This window comes from Cydia pomonella, chromosome 19, assembly GCF_033807575.1.
Source record: "Cydia pomonella isolate Wapato2018A chromosome 19, ilCydPomo1, whole genome shotgun sequence".
NCBI lineage: Eukaryota > Metazoa > Arthropoda > Insecta > Lepidoptera > Tortricidae > Cydia > Cydia pomonella.
The window spans coordinates 1,240,019-1,253,151 of NC_084721.1; the positions used below are offsets into that span (position 1 = coordinate 1,240,019).

General features: G+C 44.6%; 1 protein-coding gene across 1 annotated transcript in view; it reads right to left on the minus strand.

Moving 5' to 3' along the window:
• Window positions 1–751: 751 nt before the first annotated feature.
• Window positions 752–13,133, minus strand: part of LOC133528479 (kinesin-like protein Klp98A) — a 43,705-nt gene continuing 31,323 nt past the window's right edge. The window contains 10 exon segments of the mRNA XM_061865870.1: window positions 752–1,111; window positions 4,202–4,384; window positions 4,386–4,552; window positions 5,399–5,441; window positions 5,707–5,869; window positions 8,925–9,091; window positions 10,323–10,477; window positions 10,945–11,032; window positions 12,049–12,277; window positions 12,847–12,985. Of these exon segments, the coding sequence (XP_061721854.1) occupies window positions 752–1,111; window positions 4,202–4,384; window positions 4,386–4,552; window positions 5,399–5,441; window positions 5,707–5,869; window positions 8,925–9,091; window positions 10,323–10,477; window positions 10,945–11,032; window positions 12,049–12,277; window positions 12,847–12,985 (1,694 nt within the window).

Here is a 13,133-nt window from a genome sequence, read left to right on the forward strand (position 1 = left end):
AGAAAATATAAATGTTCCTGGCAAAAATACATCGCTTTCTTTCAACAATTGTTCTCACACCAATATAAATATTAATTTCTATTAAAGTACTTACAGTTATGCATATGTTTTCTTATTTCCTCGCAGTAGTCGTGAAAAGCACTATGTAATGCCTCGGCCGGAAACGCTAAAGATGGACTCGTATTATTTGAGCGCTTCCATTAACGTGTCGGCCCTTAAACTCACTCGTCCATCTTTGAGCAGTTTTCCAGCCTCGCCTACAATGTTCTGTTTATTTATAAAATAGCAGGACACGTTCGTGCGTTTCCGTGAAAATACGATGGAATGGTAAGTGAAAATATGATGTTGCCGAGGGATGGAACGAAAGGCATTTTTGATTAGGACCTTTTGCCAGTCCTCGGTTATTTACACCAAAATATATATAGTGTTTTTCTCAAACATGTAAGGAAATACTGAAATATATAATATATTTAGCGAATGTTTGTTCCGCGTAGTTGCGTGCACCGCGCCCCCGGACGCGGCACCGCGTGCAGGACGCGTCGGTTCCAAGTTTGATCTTTATTCTTCCACTGATATGTGTTAAGTTTGTCCAATATCAAAAAGTGGCGCTATCTAATAGATCAATTCCAAAGGTATGGCGGCATCGTTTCGAGCAAAGACGTCACAGCCTTTAGCCGATGCCGCTACTTTTGATATTTAACGTATGTAACAAATTAAATACATATCAGAATCAAATTGCGTTCTAAAAGTTTTAAACTGTAGCTACACTTCTTTTACAGTCCACCTCTACTTCTTTTTTCAAATTGAAAGAACTCAAATTAAATTCACTTTGTCGATACCTAGCTCCCACTAGAGAGCAACTGCTGAAGAACCTTTGTTTCGTTTGTCTATTAAGACTGTTTACGGGAATGTATGTACGTACCCGTCGAAAGAAGGGCGAGAAGGAGACGAGCGCGTGCGGCGTGAGCGGCGCGCAGTGCAGCGGGCAGCGGCGGTCGGCGGCGCACACGGCCAGCAGCCGCCGCAGGAACGCCTCCAGCGCGCCGCGCCGCGCGCGCGCCACGCCCTCCGACTGCCACAGCTGGCGCGGCGGGAACGGGATCGACGCCACCTGCCATTGTACACTTCGTTACTACTGTGCAAAGTGTATCGTTATGTTGTACTCCCGAGATATATTTTACAGTACATATGGTGCTACTTTCCCGCACCCGTGCGGGAATGAGCAGTTTCCGTGTATATGTCGAAATTTTAAAGAGCCATATGTACTGTAAAACGTTGTACGATACACGTGAGAATAGGTAATTCGCAACTCGTGTCGATTTAAAATATGTGTTTTAATTTATCACCACTCATTGCGAATTTCCTATTTTCTGCACTTGTATCGTAAATAACTGTTTTCTACTCGTCGACTATAATGGTTGAATTAAGATTTCGTATACCAAACTCTAATTGCGTAGGTACGTTTAATGTATGAGTTCCCAACTCAAATCTATAAGATTCATTTCGATACACTGTAACTATAAAAAAAAAAAACAAATTCTCTTTGGTATCACGATTCATGCCTTTGCTTCGGTTAATGCGTTATTATATTAAGAATTTCTAAACACTTAGGGAACATACACATACTACTACTTTTAATTACCTATCATGCTTTGTCACAGCGGAGAGGAGGAAGGGGGCTTAGATTTTCATCACGTAGTCAATATATTCAATTCAATTCAATTCAAATATACTTTATTCATGTAGGCCTAGCAACAAGCACTTATGAATAGTAAGACAGTATTACATATAATTATCTTAATCTAATTATCAGAGCAATTTATTGATGTTGTAAATATTATTCCATATATACCTAATACTAATGAATATAATTCATAGATCAAATTTAATACTAAAACTTTCACAAAATATAGTCATACAAATTTTTTTTTATAAAAAATACTAGTCTAGATTGTTTCTAGAATAAATTCTAAATGTCAAACAAATATAATAAAAACAACAAAGGAAATACATGCATTGGAATATCCATTTCATCATCATTATTCAAATATAATAAATAATTAATCATTTCGAATCACAATTAATCCCACGTTGTTTTATCATTCATGTAGTCTTGTGTGGTATAATAAGCTTTAGAAATAAGTTTACGCTTTACATGATTCTTAAATTTATTAATTGGTAACTCAGTAATATGGTTTGGAAGTTTATTATAAAATCTCACACAATTACCCATGAATGATTTCTTAATTTTATGGAGCCGAGTGAAGGGCACGGCGAGCTTATGTTCTTATAAAAATTGTAAATAAATTGGTCACGTATCATGGGTACGTTCCTTTACAAAGGCCAGGGTCATGTATGTACCTTGTGGCCGTAGGTCCGCCGCATGGCCAGGTAGAGGTCCCGGAAGCGGCGGTAGCGGCGCAGCAGCGCCCAGCGGTGCGCGCCGAGCCGGATGCGCACCTCGTACTCGTGGTGCGTGGCCGCGCCCGCGCCGCGCGTCACCCAGCCGGGGATGCTCACCACCTGGTCTGCGGAACTAATGTACCTTGTGGCCGTAGGTCCGCCGCATGGCCAGGTAGAGGTCCCGGAAGCGGCGGTAGCGGCGCAGCAGCGCCCAGCGGTGCGCGCCGAGCCGGATGCGCACCTCGTACTCGTGGTGCGTGGCCGCGCCCGCGCCGCGCGTCACCCAGCCGGGGATGCTCACCACCTGGTCTGCGGAACTAATGTACCTTGTGGCCGTAGGTCCGCCGCATGGCCAGGTAGAGGTCCCGGAAGCGGCGGTAGCGGCGCAGCAGCGCCCAGCGGTGCGCGCCGAGCCGGATGCGCACCTCGTACTCGTGGTGCGTGGCCGCGCCCGCGCCGCGCGTCACCCAGCCGGGGATGCTCACCACCTGGTCTGCGGAACTAATGTACCTTGTGGCCGTAGGTCCGCCGCATGGCCAGGTAGAGGTCCCGGAAGCGGCGGTAGCGGCGCAGCAGCGCCCAGCGGTGCGCGCCGAGCCGGATGCGCACCTCGTACTCGTGGTGCGTGGCCGCGCCCGCGCCGCGCGTCACCCAGCCGGGGATGCTCACCACCTGGTCTGCGGAACTAATGTACCTTGTGGCCGTAGGTCCGCCGCATGGCCAGGTAGAGGTCCCGGAAGCGGCGGTAGCGGCGCAGCAGCGCCCAGCGGTGCGCGCCGAGCCGGATGCGCACCTCGTACTCGTGGTGCGTGGCCGCGCCCGCGCCGCGCGTCACCCAGCCGGGGATGCTCACCACCTGGTCTGCGGAACTAATGTACCTTGTGGCCGTAGGTCCGCCGCATGGCCAGGTAGAGGTCCCGGAAGCGGCGGTAGCGGCGCAGCAGCGCCCAGCGGTGCGCGCCGAGCCGGATGCGCACCTCGTACTCGTGGTGCGTGGCCGCGCCCGCGCCGCGCGTCACCCAGCCGGGGATGCTCACCACCTGGTCTGCGGAACTAATGTACCTTGTGGCCGTAGGTCCGCCGCATGGCCAGGTAGAGGTCCCGGAAGCGGCGGTAGCGGCGCAGCAGCGCCCAGCGGTGCGCGCCGAGCCGGATGCGCACCTCGTACTCGTGGTGCGTGGCCGCGCCCGCGCCGCGCGTCACCCAGCCGGGGATGCTCACCACCTGGTCTGCGGAACTAATGTACCTTGTGGCCGTAGGTCCGCCGCATGGCCAGGTAGAGGTCCCGGAAGCGGCGGTAGCGGCGCAGCAGCGCCCAGCGGTGCGCGCCGAGCCGGATGCGCACCTCGTACTCGTGGTGCGTGGCCGCGCCCGCGCCGCGCGTCACCCAGCCGGGGATGCTCACCACCTGGTCTGCGGAACTAATGTACCTTGTGGCCGTAGGTCCGCCGCATGGCCAGGTAGAGGTCCCGGAAGCGGCGGTAGCGGCGCAGCAGCGCCCAGCGGTGCGCGCCGAGCCGGATGCGCACCTCGTACTCGTGGTGCGTGGCCGCGCCCGCGCCGCGCGTCACCCAGCCGGGGATGCTCACCACCTGGTCTGCGGAACTAATGTACCTTGTGGCCGTAGGTCCGCCGCATGGCCAGGTAGAGGTCCCGGAAGCGGCGGTAGCGGCGCAGCAGCGCCCAGCGGTGCGCGCCGAGCCGGATGCGCACCTCGTACTCGTGGTGCGTGGCCGCGCCCGCGCCGCGCGTCACCCAGCCGGGGATGCTCACCACCTGGTCTGCGGAACTAATGTACCTTGTGGCCGTAGGTCCGCCGCATGGCCAGGTAGAGGTCCCGGAAGCGGCGGTAGCGGCGCAGCAGCGCCCAGCGGTGCGCGCCGAGCCGGATGCGCACCTCGTACTCGTGGTGCGTGGCCGCGCCCGCGCCGCGCGTCACCCAGCCGGGGATGCTCACCACCTGGTCTGCGGAACTAATGTACCTTGTGGCCGTAGGTCCGCCGCATGGCCAGGTAGAGGTCCCGGAAGCGGCGGTAGCGGCGCAGCAGCGCCCAGCGGTGCGCGCCGAGCCGGATGCGCACCTCGTACTCGTGGTGCGTGGCCGCGCCCGCGCCGCGCGTCACCCAGCCGGGGATGCTCACCACCTGGTCTGCGGAACGAGGATCCATTACAAACACACATATTTGGAACAGAAACGTTAACTAAATACGATACAATAGCATAATATACATTTAGGAATAAATGATTAAGGCGTAATCGAAATTAATAAGTGCACGGGGTGGGCGCACCCTAGATACTACTTTTTTAATACTATGTCGGTAGCAAATAAGCATACGGTCCGCCTGATGGTAAGCAGTCTCCGTAGCCTATGTGTTGGCGCAACATAAGTACTCCTACGAAGATCGGTTGACGACACATGACGTCACACACCTACGTCACGGCTCCCCGCTCCGTGTACCTACGACTGCACCGTACAGCCGAAGTGGCTACACATTATTTTATATATTATCAAAAATACATCAACGATACTGTATATAGTTATTAAGTTAATAAAAAAATACGATAGTACTATCCTGGAGTTCTTCATTCTTCATCAGAAGGATTTGAGGAGTATATCGAACACTATGTACGCCTGTAACTCTAGAGGAGTTACATGCGCGTTGCCGATCCTAACACTCTGCATCCTCGTTGAGCTCTGGCAATCTTATTCACCGGCAGGAACACAACACTATAAGTTAGGGTCTAAGTTTTATTTGGCTGCGGTTTTCTGTAAAGTGGAGATACTTCCCCAGTTGGGTTCTGCTCTAGATCTGGAGTGCCCAACCATACAAAGTGAGATGACATTCACAATGCCCATTCCTTGTGAACATATAGTATAAGGACGTACCCGGATCCAAGCTATATCAATTACTTATAATTTATATACATAAATAAAAATAATTACTGTCTGTTTTCAAAATTTTGTATAATTACAAAAAATACGTAAAAAACTTACTAAAATCGATGGGATGCATAAGCCCAACTGTGGCCGTAGGATCCTGAAACAATTTGACAAAAATAAAAATAAAAATCTGAATTGTACACTATTGTGAATCGTAAAGGAGTCTTCTCGTTGGATATACAGTCTTAACCCTTTACCAGGCTGACAGTTCAAAAATGACAATGGAATGTCAGTCTTACTCATCGAAAATAGAACACATGTTTGAAGTGCTTCATGTGGGAAATATATATCCCTTAGCCTGGTAAAGGGTTAACTGAACCTTATGTCAGTGCACTAAGGTCTACAGTACACTATACACTCACCGGTGGAGGCACATCTACTATAAGCTCGTTCCCATTGGGCTCGGGTTGTACATGCGCCCGCGCCGCGCGCCGCAGAGGGTCGTCGATGCCGTCCCAGGACTCTGCCGTCTCGTCGTTGGATGTCGACACGTTGTCGGACGCTTCGATTTCAGTATCTTTTAATCTGTATATAAAACATGTCAAATTACACTCATGAAAACTATCCACACACAAGAAAAATTGTATTGACATAACTGCTTTGACGACCGGTTTGGCCTAGTGGGTAGTGACCCTGCCTACGAAGCTGATGGTCCCGGGTTCAAATCCTGGTAAGGGCATTTATTCGTGTGATGAGCATGGATATTTGTTCCTGAGTCATGGGTGTTTTTTATGTATTTAAGTATTTATAAATATTTATATATATTATATATATCGTTGTCTAAGTACCCTCAACACAAGTCTTATTGAGCTTACAGTGGGACTTAGTCAATTTGTGTAATAATGTCCTATAATAATATAATATATATATAACTTATATGAATTAAATGAACAAATTACATCTATAAGTGTGCAAACTGACAAGAAAAGGTACGCAACTGTCCGGTTCCGATTTGATTCATATTTATATATGTTATATAGTCTAAAATAACAGACACGTATTTTTTTTAGCTGCCCAAACTCAACCTATTGGGAGAAATCGTCCTCCAAAGTACTAAAAAATTACTAAATCTTCTAACTCCTCTGGAAAGTGATGCTCAAGCAACTTGCTAGTTAATGGCTGGTTTGAGTATATGTTTGAGAGCAGGAAAAAGTAATGAGCACATATTTTGTTATATCTGCTTAAACTCAAGTTTTCCTTTAATAAACCACCCGTCTTTATGTGTATCTTTAGCGATAAGATATTATAAAACTTCGAATGTAGATTTTTTTAGGAAAAAAATGAGTTTCAGCAGATATAACAAAACACGTGCTCGTAATTTTTTCTGCCAGTAAATAGCAAGTTGCTTGAGCATCACTTTAGAAGATTTAGTAATTTTAGGACGATATCTCCCAATGGGTTGAGTTTGGGCAGCTAAAAAAATACGTGTCTGTTATTTTAGACTACTCTATAACATATATAAATATAAATCAAATCGGAACCGGACAGTTGGGTACCTTTCCTTGTGAGTAGATTCTCGAGCGAGAGCGAGATTTAGTGTGGGGCGGCGTCCAAGTCTAACAGTCGTATGTGAGCGGCCCCAGTGCTAGAGACGCTTGAAGATATGTTATTGTGCTAGAGACGCTGCAAGCCCCGCCAAACACGCCGCTGGGCGTTCGTCACTGAAACCGTACAATACGCATAATGTGCGGTTTCACGTACGCACATATTTTCTGTAACCTATCTTTATTAAATTTCCCTGCTCATAAAAGGTCAATTGCGTTGGTGTGGGCACCTTGTGCGTATGGCGCCATCAAGACTGCCAAAAAAAGTATTTTACTCTGAGCTAGCTTCAGGTAAACGTAAGGCTGGCGGGCAATACCTACGCTACAAGGATGTCGTAAAACGCCATCTGTTGGCCACCGGCATATCTTGCGAGTCGTGGGAGGAGCTTGCGACTCGGAGATCGGACTGGCGAGCTGCTGTCAGTACGGGTCTTGACAACTTTGAACGCACCCGGCTTGAAGATCTTGACGCCAAACGTCAGCTCCGAAAAACTCGGCCCAAGCCCTCCTACAACTATACATACAACTCATCTGGACAGCTCTACTGTGCTCCGTGCAGCCGAACTTTCAAGACTAAATTTGGATTTGCAAGTCACGCTCGCGCCCATGCGCGTAATAGTTAATAAATAATATTTAAAAACAATATTAATAAAAAAATAAAAATAGCTTGTCAGGATGTCGCCGTCGACGGATACGTCTGGGAGGACATCATCACGCCTGCAACCCCAGAGGAGCCACACGCGCGTTGCCGACCCTAAGCCCCCTTCCCCTCATTGAGCTCTGGCAACCTTACTCACCGGCAGGAACACAACACTATGTGTAGGGTCTAGTGTTATTTGGCTGTGGTTTTCTGTAAGGTGGAGGTACTTCCCCAGTTGGGTTGCTCTAGATCTGGAATGACATCCACTGGCTGTGCCCTACCACACAAAGCGAGATGACATTCACAATGCCTATACCTCTCTTACAAGTTCATACTCTCTTTTCTTTAAGCTTGCTAGTCTTCCGCCGTTACCTGCTATATGATGGCTATATATCGTGTCTTTTGGCGAACGACAACCCTCCACAATTATAGTACATTACTGTAGAGACCGTGTAGTAAGGGATTGCAGGACGAGATTGCGGTAGACGAATAAAGCGAGTCTTGTAACCCCTGTTCCGGCCAAGGATTGTATAGTGCTTTTCTCAAACAATGAAGAAAATATTATAATTAAAATAACTACTAAGTAATCAAGTAAATAAGTTTGCACGTGACATTTGTAAAAGCTATTTGAGCACCATGTTTAACCGCTTATAAATATAGAACTATAGATTTTTTTTATGTCGCAAGTATGCTTACAAAGAGAGTGGTCGTTGGCTGTATGTAATATTTCCTTTGTCAGTCTAATCTTAGTGAGCAAATTTAAAAAGTTAGATAAACAATGAACGCTTCATACTAACTCCCTACATTACTTCTTATGGCCTAGGTCAAGAAGTAATGTAAGGAGCCATAAATGAGCAACTTCATGTCTTCATTTCGTGACATTAAGAGGCTGTCAACACCCAATGTCCTTGAAATTGATGTACTTAAACAGTTTTTTAAGAAAGACTATTTGTTTTAGTCAAGTAAGAAAAATATATGTTCATATTAATTATATTTCAAAGACCGTGGTTGTACTCGATACACGATTGAACGAAATCGGCTCGATAGAAAATAATTGCAAAGATTGGTCTTAAGACTAATCACATTTAAACAGTTTTATGTCTTTATTGTTTTGACTTATGGGTCTGCAATTAAAATCAAAATTTCAAAACATTTATATCTAAACCGTGGTTGAGTAAAATATTACACTAATAATCCACTTTTTTTTATTTAAATAAATTTCTTATTATTCCCTTGCCCAGGCCCAGTAACATGCGAAAGTGCTATCTCATTTACTCCGATACAAATAGACAGTGTGCGCGCTTTAGGTATTGACAGCCTCTTAACGCATACATTTCGGAGTGTGTTTGAGAAAAATATGTTATGAGCCTCGTAAGTTCGTAACGAAGCACGTTACCTGTCGTTGGGCGGGTCGGCGAGCACGTCGCTCTCGCTGAGCGTGAGCGAGGGCATCTCTTGTATGGGCGTGACCGTGGACCGACCGTTGCTCTTGCCGTTATCGAAGAACGAGTATTGCAAGGCCATCTCTAGACGGACGTACTTCTTTTGTAGATCTTGTAGCACCTGACAGAGAAAAATATACTTTATAATGGAAATGTTTAACAAATTCAAATAATAAGGCTGTATCTTGTTATTATTGTCTCGAACACGGACAGGGAGTAGTGAAACATCTGGCCGAAGGGTGTCGTGTTTCGGAGGTTCCGGGGCAAACTGCCGAATCCGACACAAGAGCAGCCGATTCAACGGAGCCACGCCGTTTTGTCGCCTAAATAGTGTTTAGTTGTCATTTAAAAAAAAGTATATGTATGTTAGTCTGTAAGGTATTTGTAATATGGGCCTTGTTGCCTGAATCAAATTTTAAATAAATAAAAAATTAAGTGTGATAGTATAAGAACGTATAATCTGTAAAAACTTGCCTATACACCGTGTTTTTATTGAATTCCGTTAACTTCGGTGTATGAGTAAGTATGTATAATGAAACTAAATGGCATGGGTAATGTTAATTTTTTTTTATATTATTTATAGTTGTTTTTAATTTTTGATTTTTTCATAAAAAGTAATTAAACGCTGCATATAGAGTTATTGTAACACGGGCATTACATTTAACTCAACCAAATGACATTTCAAACATCCAACATCCGAGATTGTACTTATGTTTAGTAGCAAATGTATTAACTCGTACTAAACACTAATCAATATGTAAACAGGCCCTAAAGCAAGTGTGCACACTCGTAAGGGCCTTATAAGATAAATGTAAATTATTGATTATCTCGGAAATGTAGTTAATTAGAATACCGGTGTCTTTGAAAAAGTTACTTAATTTAAGCTCAGGAATGCACCCTTGAAATTAACGGAAAAAAAAACATGGTGTATATGTATACACGTTAGGTTGCTCTGATACAAGCAATATGCGTTTATGTTGCAGTAATCCAAAGTGTTACTGTTAAACACTGAAAGTGGCTAATTGCCATATTACAAAATGTTAAGAGATAGAATAATACTACCAAATAGCGCGAAACACTCTGTATTTTTAATGTAATTTTGACAACCCAAAACCCAAGGAGCAAGGAGTTCTGTTACAATTTGCATGTAACCGGAGTTACAATTCTACTTTTTTTATATCGATAATACACCCCGCTTGATGGTGATAAGCGATTAGCATTGCCTATAGAAGCTGTAAAGTACAAAGGAGGTCCCATGCATGTCGCTATCCTCAAAATTAAGTATTTTAATAAAGCCTCAAAAAATATTCATTCTACATTCAGAGAATTTGCAGAAGAGGGTGCAGACTCACCGCTATCTGTCGGTTGAGCTCCTCCTTGGAGCAGTCGTTCTCGAGGGAGGAGATGACGAGCATCTTCTGCGATGCTATACGCGAGCACAGCCTCTGCATCGCGCGCAATGCCTCTGCCTCGGTCACTTGCCGTCGGCCGGACTTGCCATCCGTCGCTAAACAGACAGAAGATACGATAAGTATAATGAATGTAAAGCTCTTGCTTAAGGGGTTGATTCAGGTTCACAAGCGAGTTTTTTTAGAAGACTTTATTTGTTAGATGTGTGGTTTCATAAAAATATAAGTATCCATATTTGCAGTGAAACGACTTTCGAATTCCCGGCTGGATATAAAGGTTGTTCAAACCTCTTTGAATTTCATGTGTAAGTTTTTCTTATTTGTTATCGTCTCTGATTAGGCGGGTCCACACAGACCGAGCCGCCTGACGAGATGATTGCCGCCGGTCGGTACAGACACACTACACAGATCAGCTGATCTGTGTAGTATGTCACCACCTGATGATTAATATTTATATTTATTTATACTGTCGTCGCGAGGCGATTCTGTGTGGACCCGCCTATTTTACCTCACTGGCCCATTCTAATTAATCTCCCTGTATTGGTATTGTCATAGATGAACTTACCAATCTTCCTTCGGTACTTCGCTCTTTGATGCCTTTCTTCTGGCGATCGTTCCACTGAGCTTGAGGACTGTCCTTCCACTATTCTGGGCTACAATATTACAAAAGTATTAGTATGATATTTAAGTACCGAATTTAACGGAACTTTCAAATCAGGAGACAGATCCGGATATTCCTTACTAATTGGAGTCGGATTGCAAACTCTATACACCGTGTTTTTATTGAATTTCGTTAACTTCGGGGTATCGGTTAGTACGTTTAAGGAAACTAAATGGCATAGTTAATTTTAAAAAATATTTTTTTTTTTGTTTTTTTTACTATTTTTATTTTTATAAAAAGTGACTAAATGTTGCATATAGCGTTGTTGTAATACGGGCATTACATTTAACTCAACCAAACAATTGAAAACTGTGACATATCAATGTCATTTCGAACGTCGATCGTCCGAGATAGTACTTACGTTTAGTAGCAAATGTATGAACTCGCACTAAACACTAATCAATAAGTAAACAGGCCCTAAGGCAAGTGTACACGCTCGTAAGGGCCTTATAAGATAAAAATTACTAGTATGATATTTATAACTAGTTAAATTACTAGTTTGATATTTACAAGAAGATGCCTAACACCTTCCCTGTTTCGATCTGTAATTTACTATGTATACTTTTATTTTCAATGGAACTAAAGGTCTGTTTGTTATCACTTAAGCTTATATATATTAATATGTGACTGTTTGTTTCCTAAATAAATTAAAAAAAAAAAAAAAAAATAATGATTGATTATCTCCGAAATGGAGTTAATTAGAATATCGGTGTCTTTGAGAAAGTTACTTAATTTAAGCTCAGGAATGCACCCTCGAAATTAACGCAAATAAAAAAAAACACGGTGTATACGACTAGTGGATACAGTAACAAAACTTCATGTCTGGAACGCCAAGGCCTTCGCTTCCTTGCCGTATGTCTAGTCGTATAGAATTTGGCAGTTTCGCGGGCAGGTCCGTAGTTTGGTCACTTCTAACGTAGGCCGTAAGTCAAACACTTGAAATTCTAAGTAATCACCGGTCGTTTTGGAAAGAAAATCGTCATTAATTTATGAGGTAGAGGGTGTCACCTTATGGTAGTCCTCGGTGCTGGACATGTCGTCGCTGTCGTCGGGCGCGGGCCCGAGCCGGAAGTTGGGCGTGGGCTCGCTGGGCAGCGCCGACACCTCCTCCGTGGTGGGGGAGGTGGGGGAGGTGGGGGAGGCCGGGGAGGGCGGCGGGGACGACGTCGCCGTGTGGAACGTCTCGTCCGCGGGGAGGGAGCTGGGGGATGCTAGCGGGTCCAGGCTGAGGCTTAAGCTGGAACAAAAGGGAACTTTCTAGTTTAAAAATATACATGAACCGCGTATTATAGAGGCCTGTAACCTGTTTCTAAATCTTTGTTTGCCTCTCTTTCGAACATCAACAGACAGTGAATACAAGTTACAAGCATTTTATAAAACGCAACTTTAAAGTCAGTCAATGGATAACGAAAATTTTGGAGTATTCTTACGTTAAGAATCCGCATGAACGGAAATATATATATAATTTTTTTTTTGTCATAAGTACCAGGAAAAAGAGTTATTTATACCTAAGAACAACTTTAATGTATAAATTAATAAAATAAACGCATTTGTATAAAATCCCAAGGCCTCTTCATTCGTGCTGCTATCAAAACCCCTGGTATTTCTAATCTTTCGATGGTTTCAGTATCGCCTAGTCTAGGTTCCTTAAATTCCTTATCCTAATATAATTGTAAGAAGTAAGAAGCGTACCGAATGTCGAGTACCCACTTGTATCATACTTTAACTCTCATTTCTCAATTTCGTATAGCTTTATTACAATTACAGACTGACGTCTCAAACTAATGCCGTCTCACTCTGACTCACCTGAGCCGCTTGTTTCTGAACACTTCCCTCTCGTCCGCAGACAGTGGCTCCAGGGCCTCCTCGCGTGGCGTGTGTCGCAACACCAGTTCTGATTTGCTCCTCTTCACACCTTCGGCTGGAGACAAATCGTTGTCGCCTTCTAGACACAAAAGAAGTATAAATTTTTTTAATATTTGTTCTACTGCGTATAGCGCCATCTGTGTCAACTCTCTTAGAAAATTCAATAAATGATACTATTTGCTTGCCTTTCAAATACATCTAAGCGACAAATAGTACGACTTGGACAA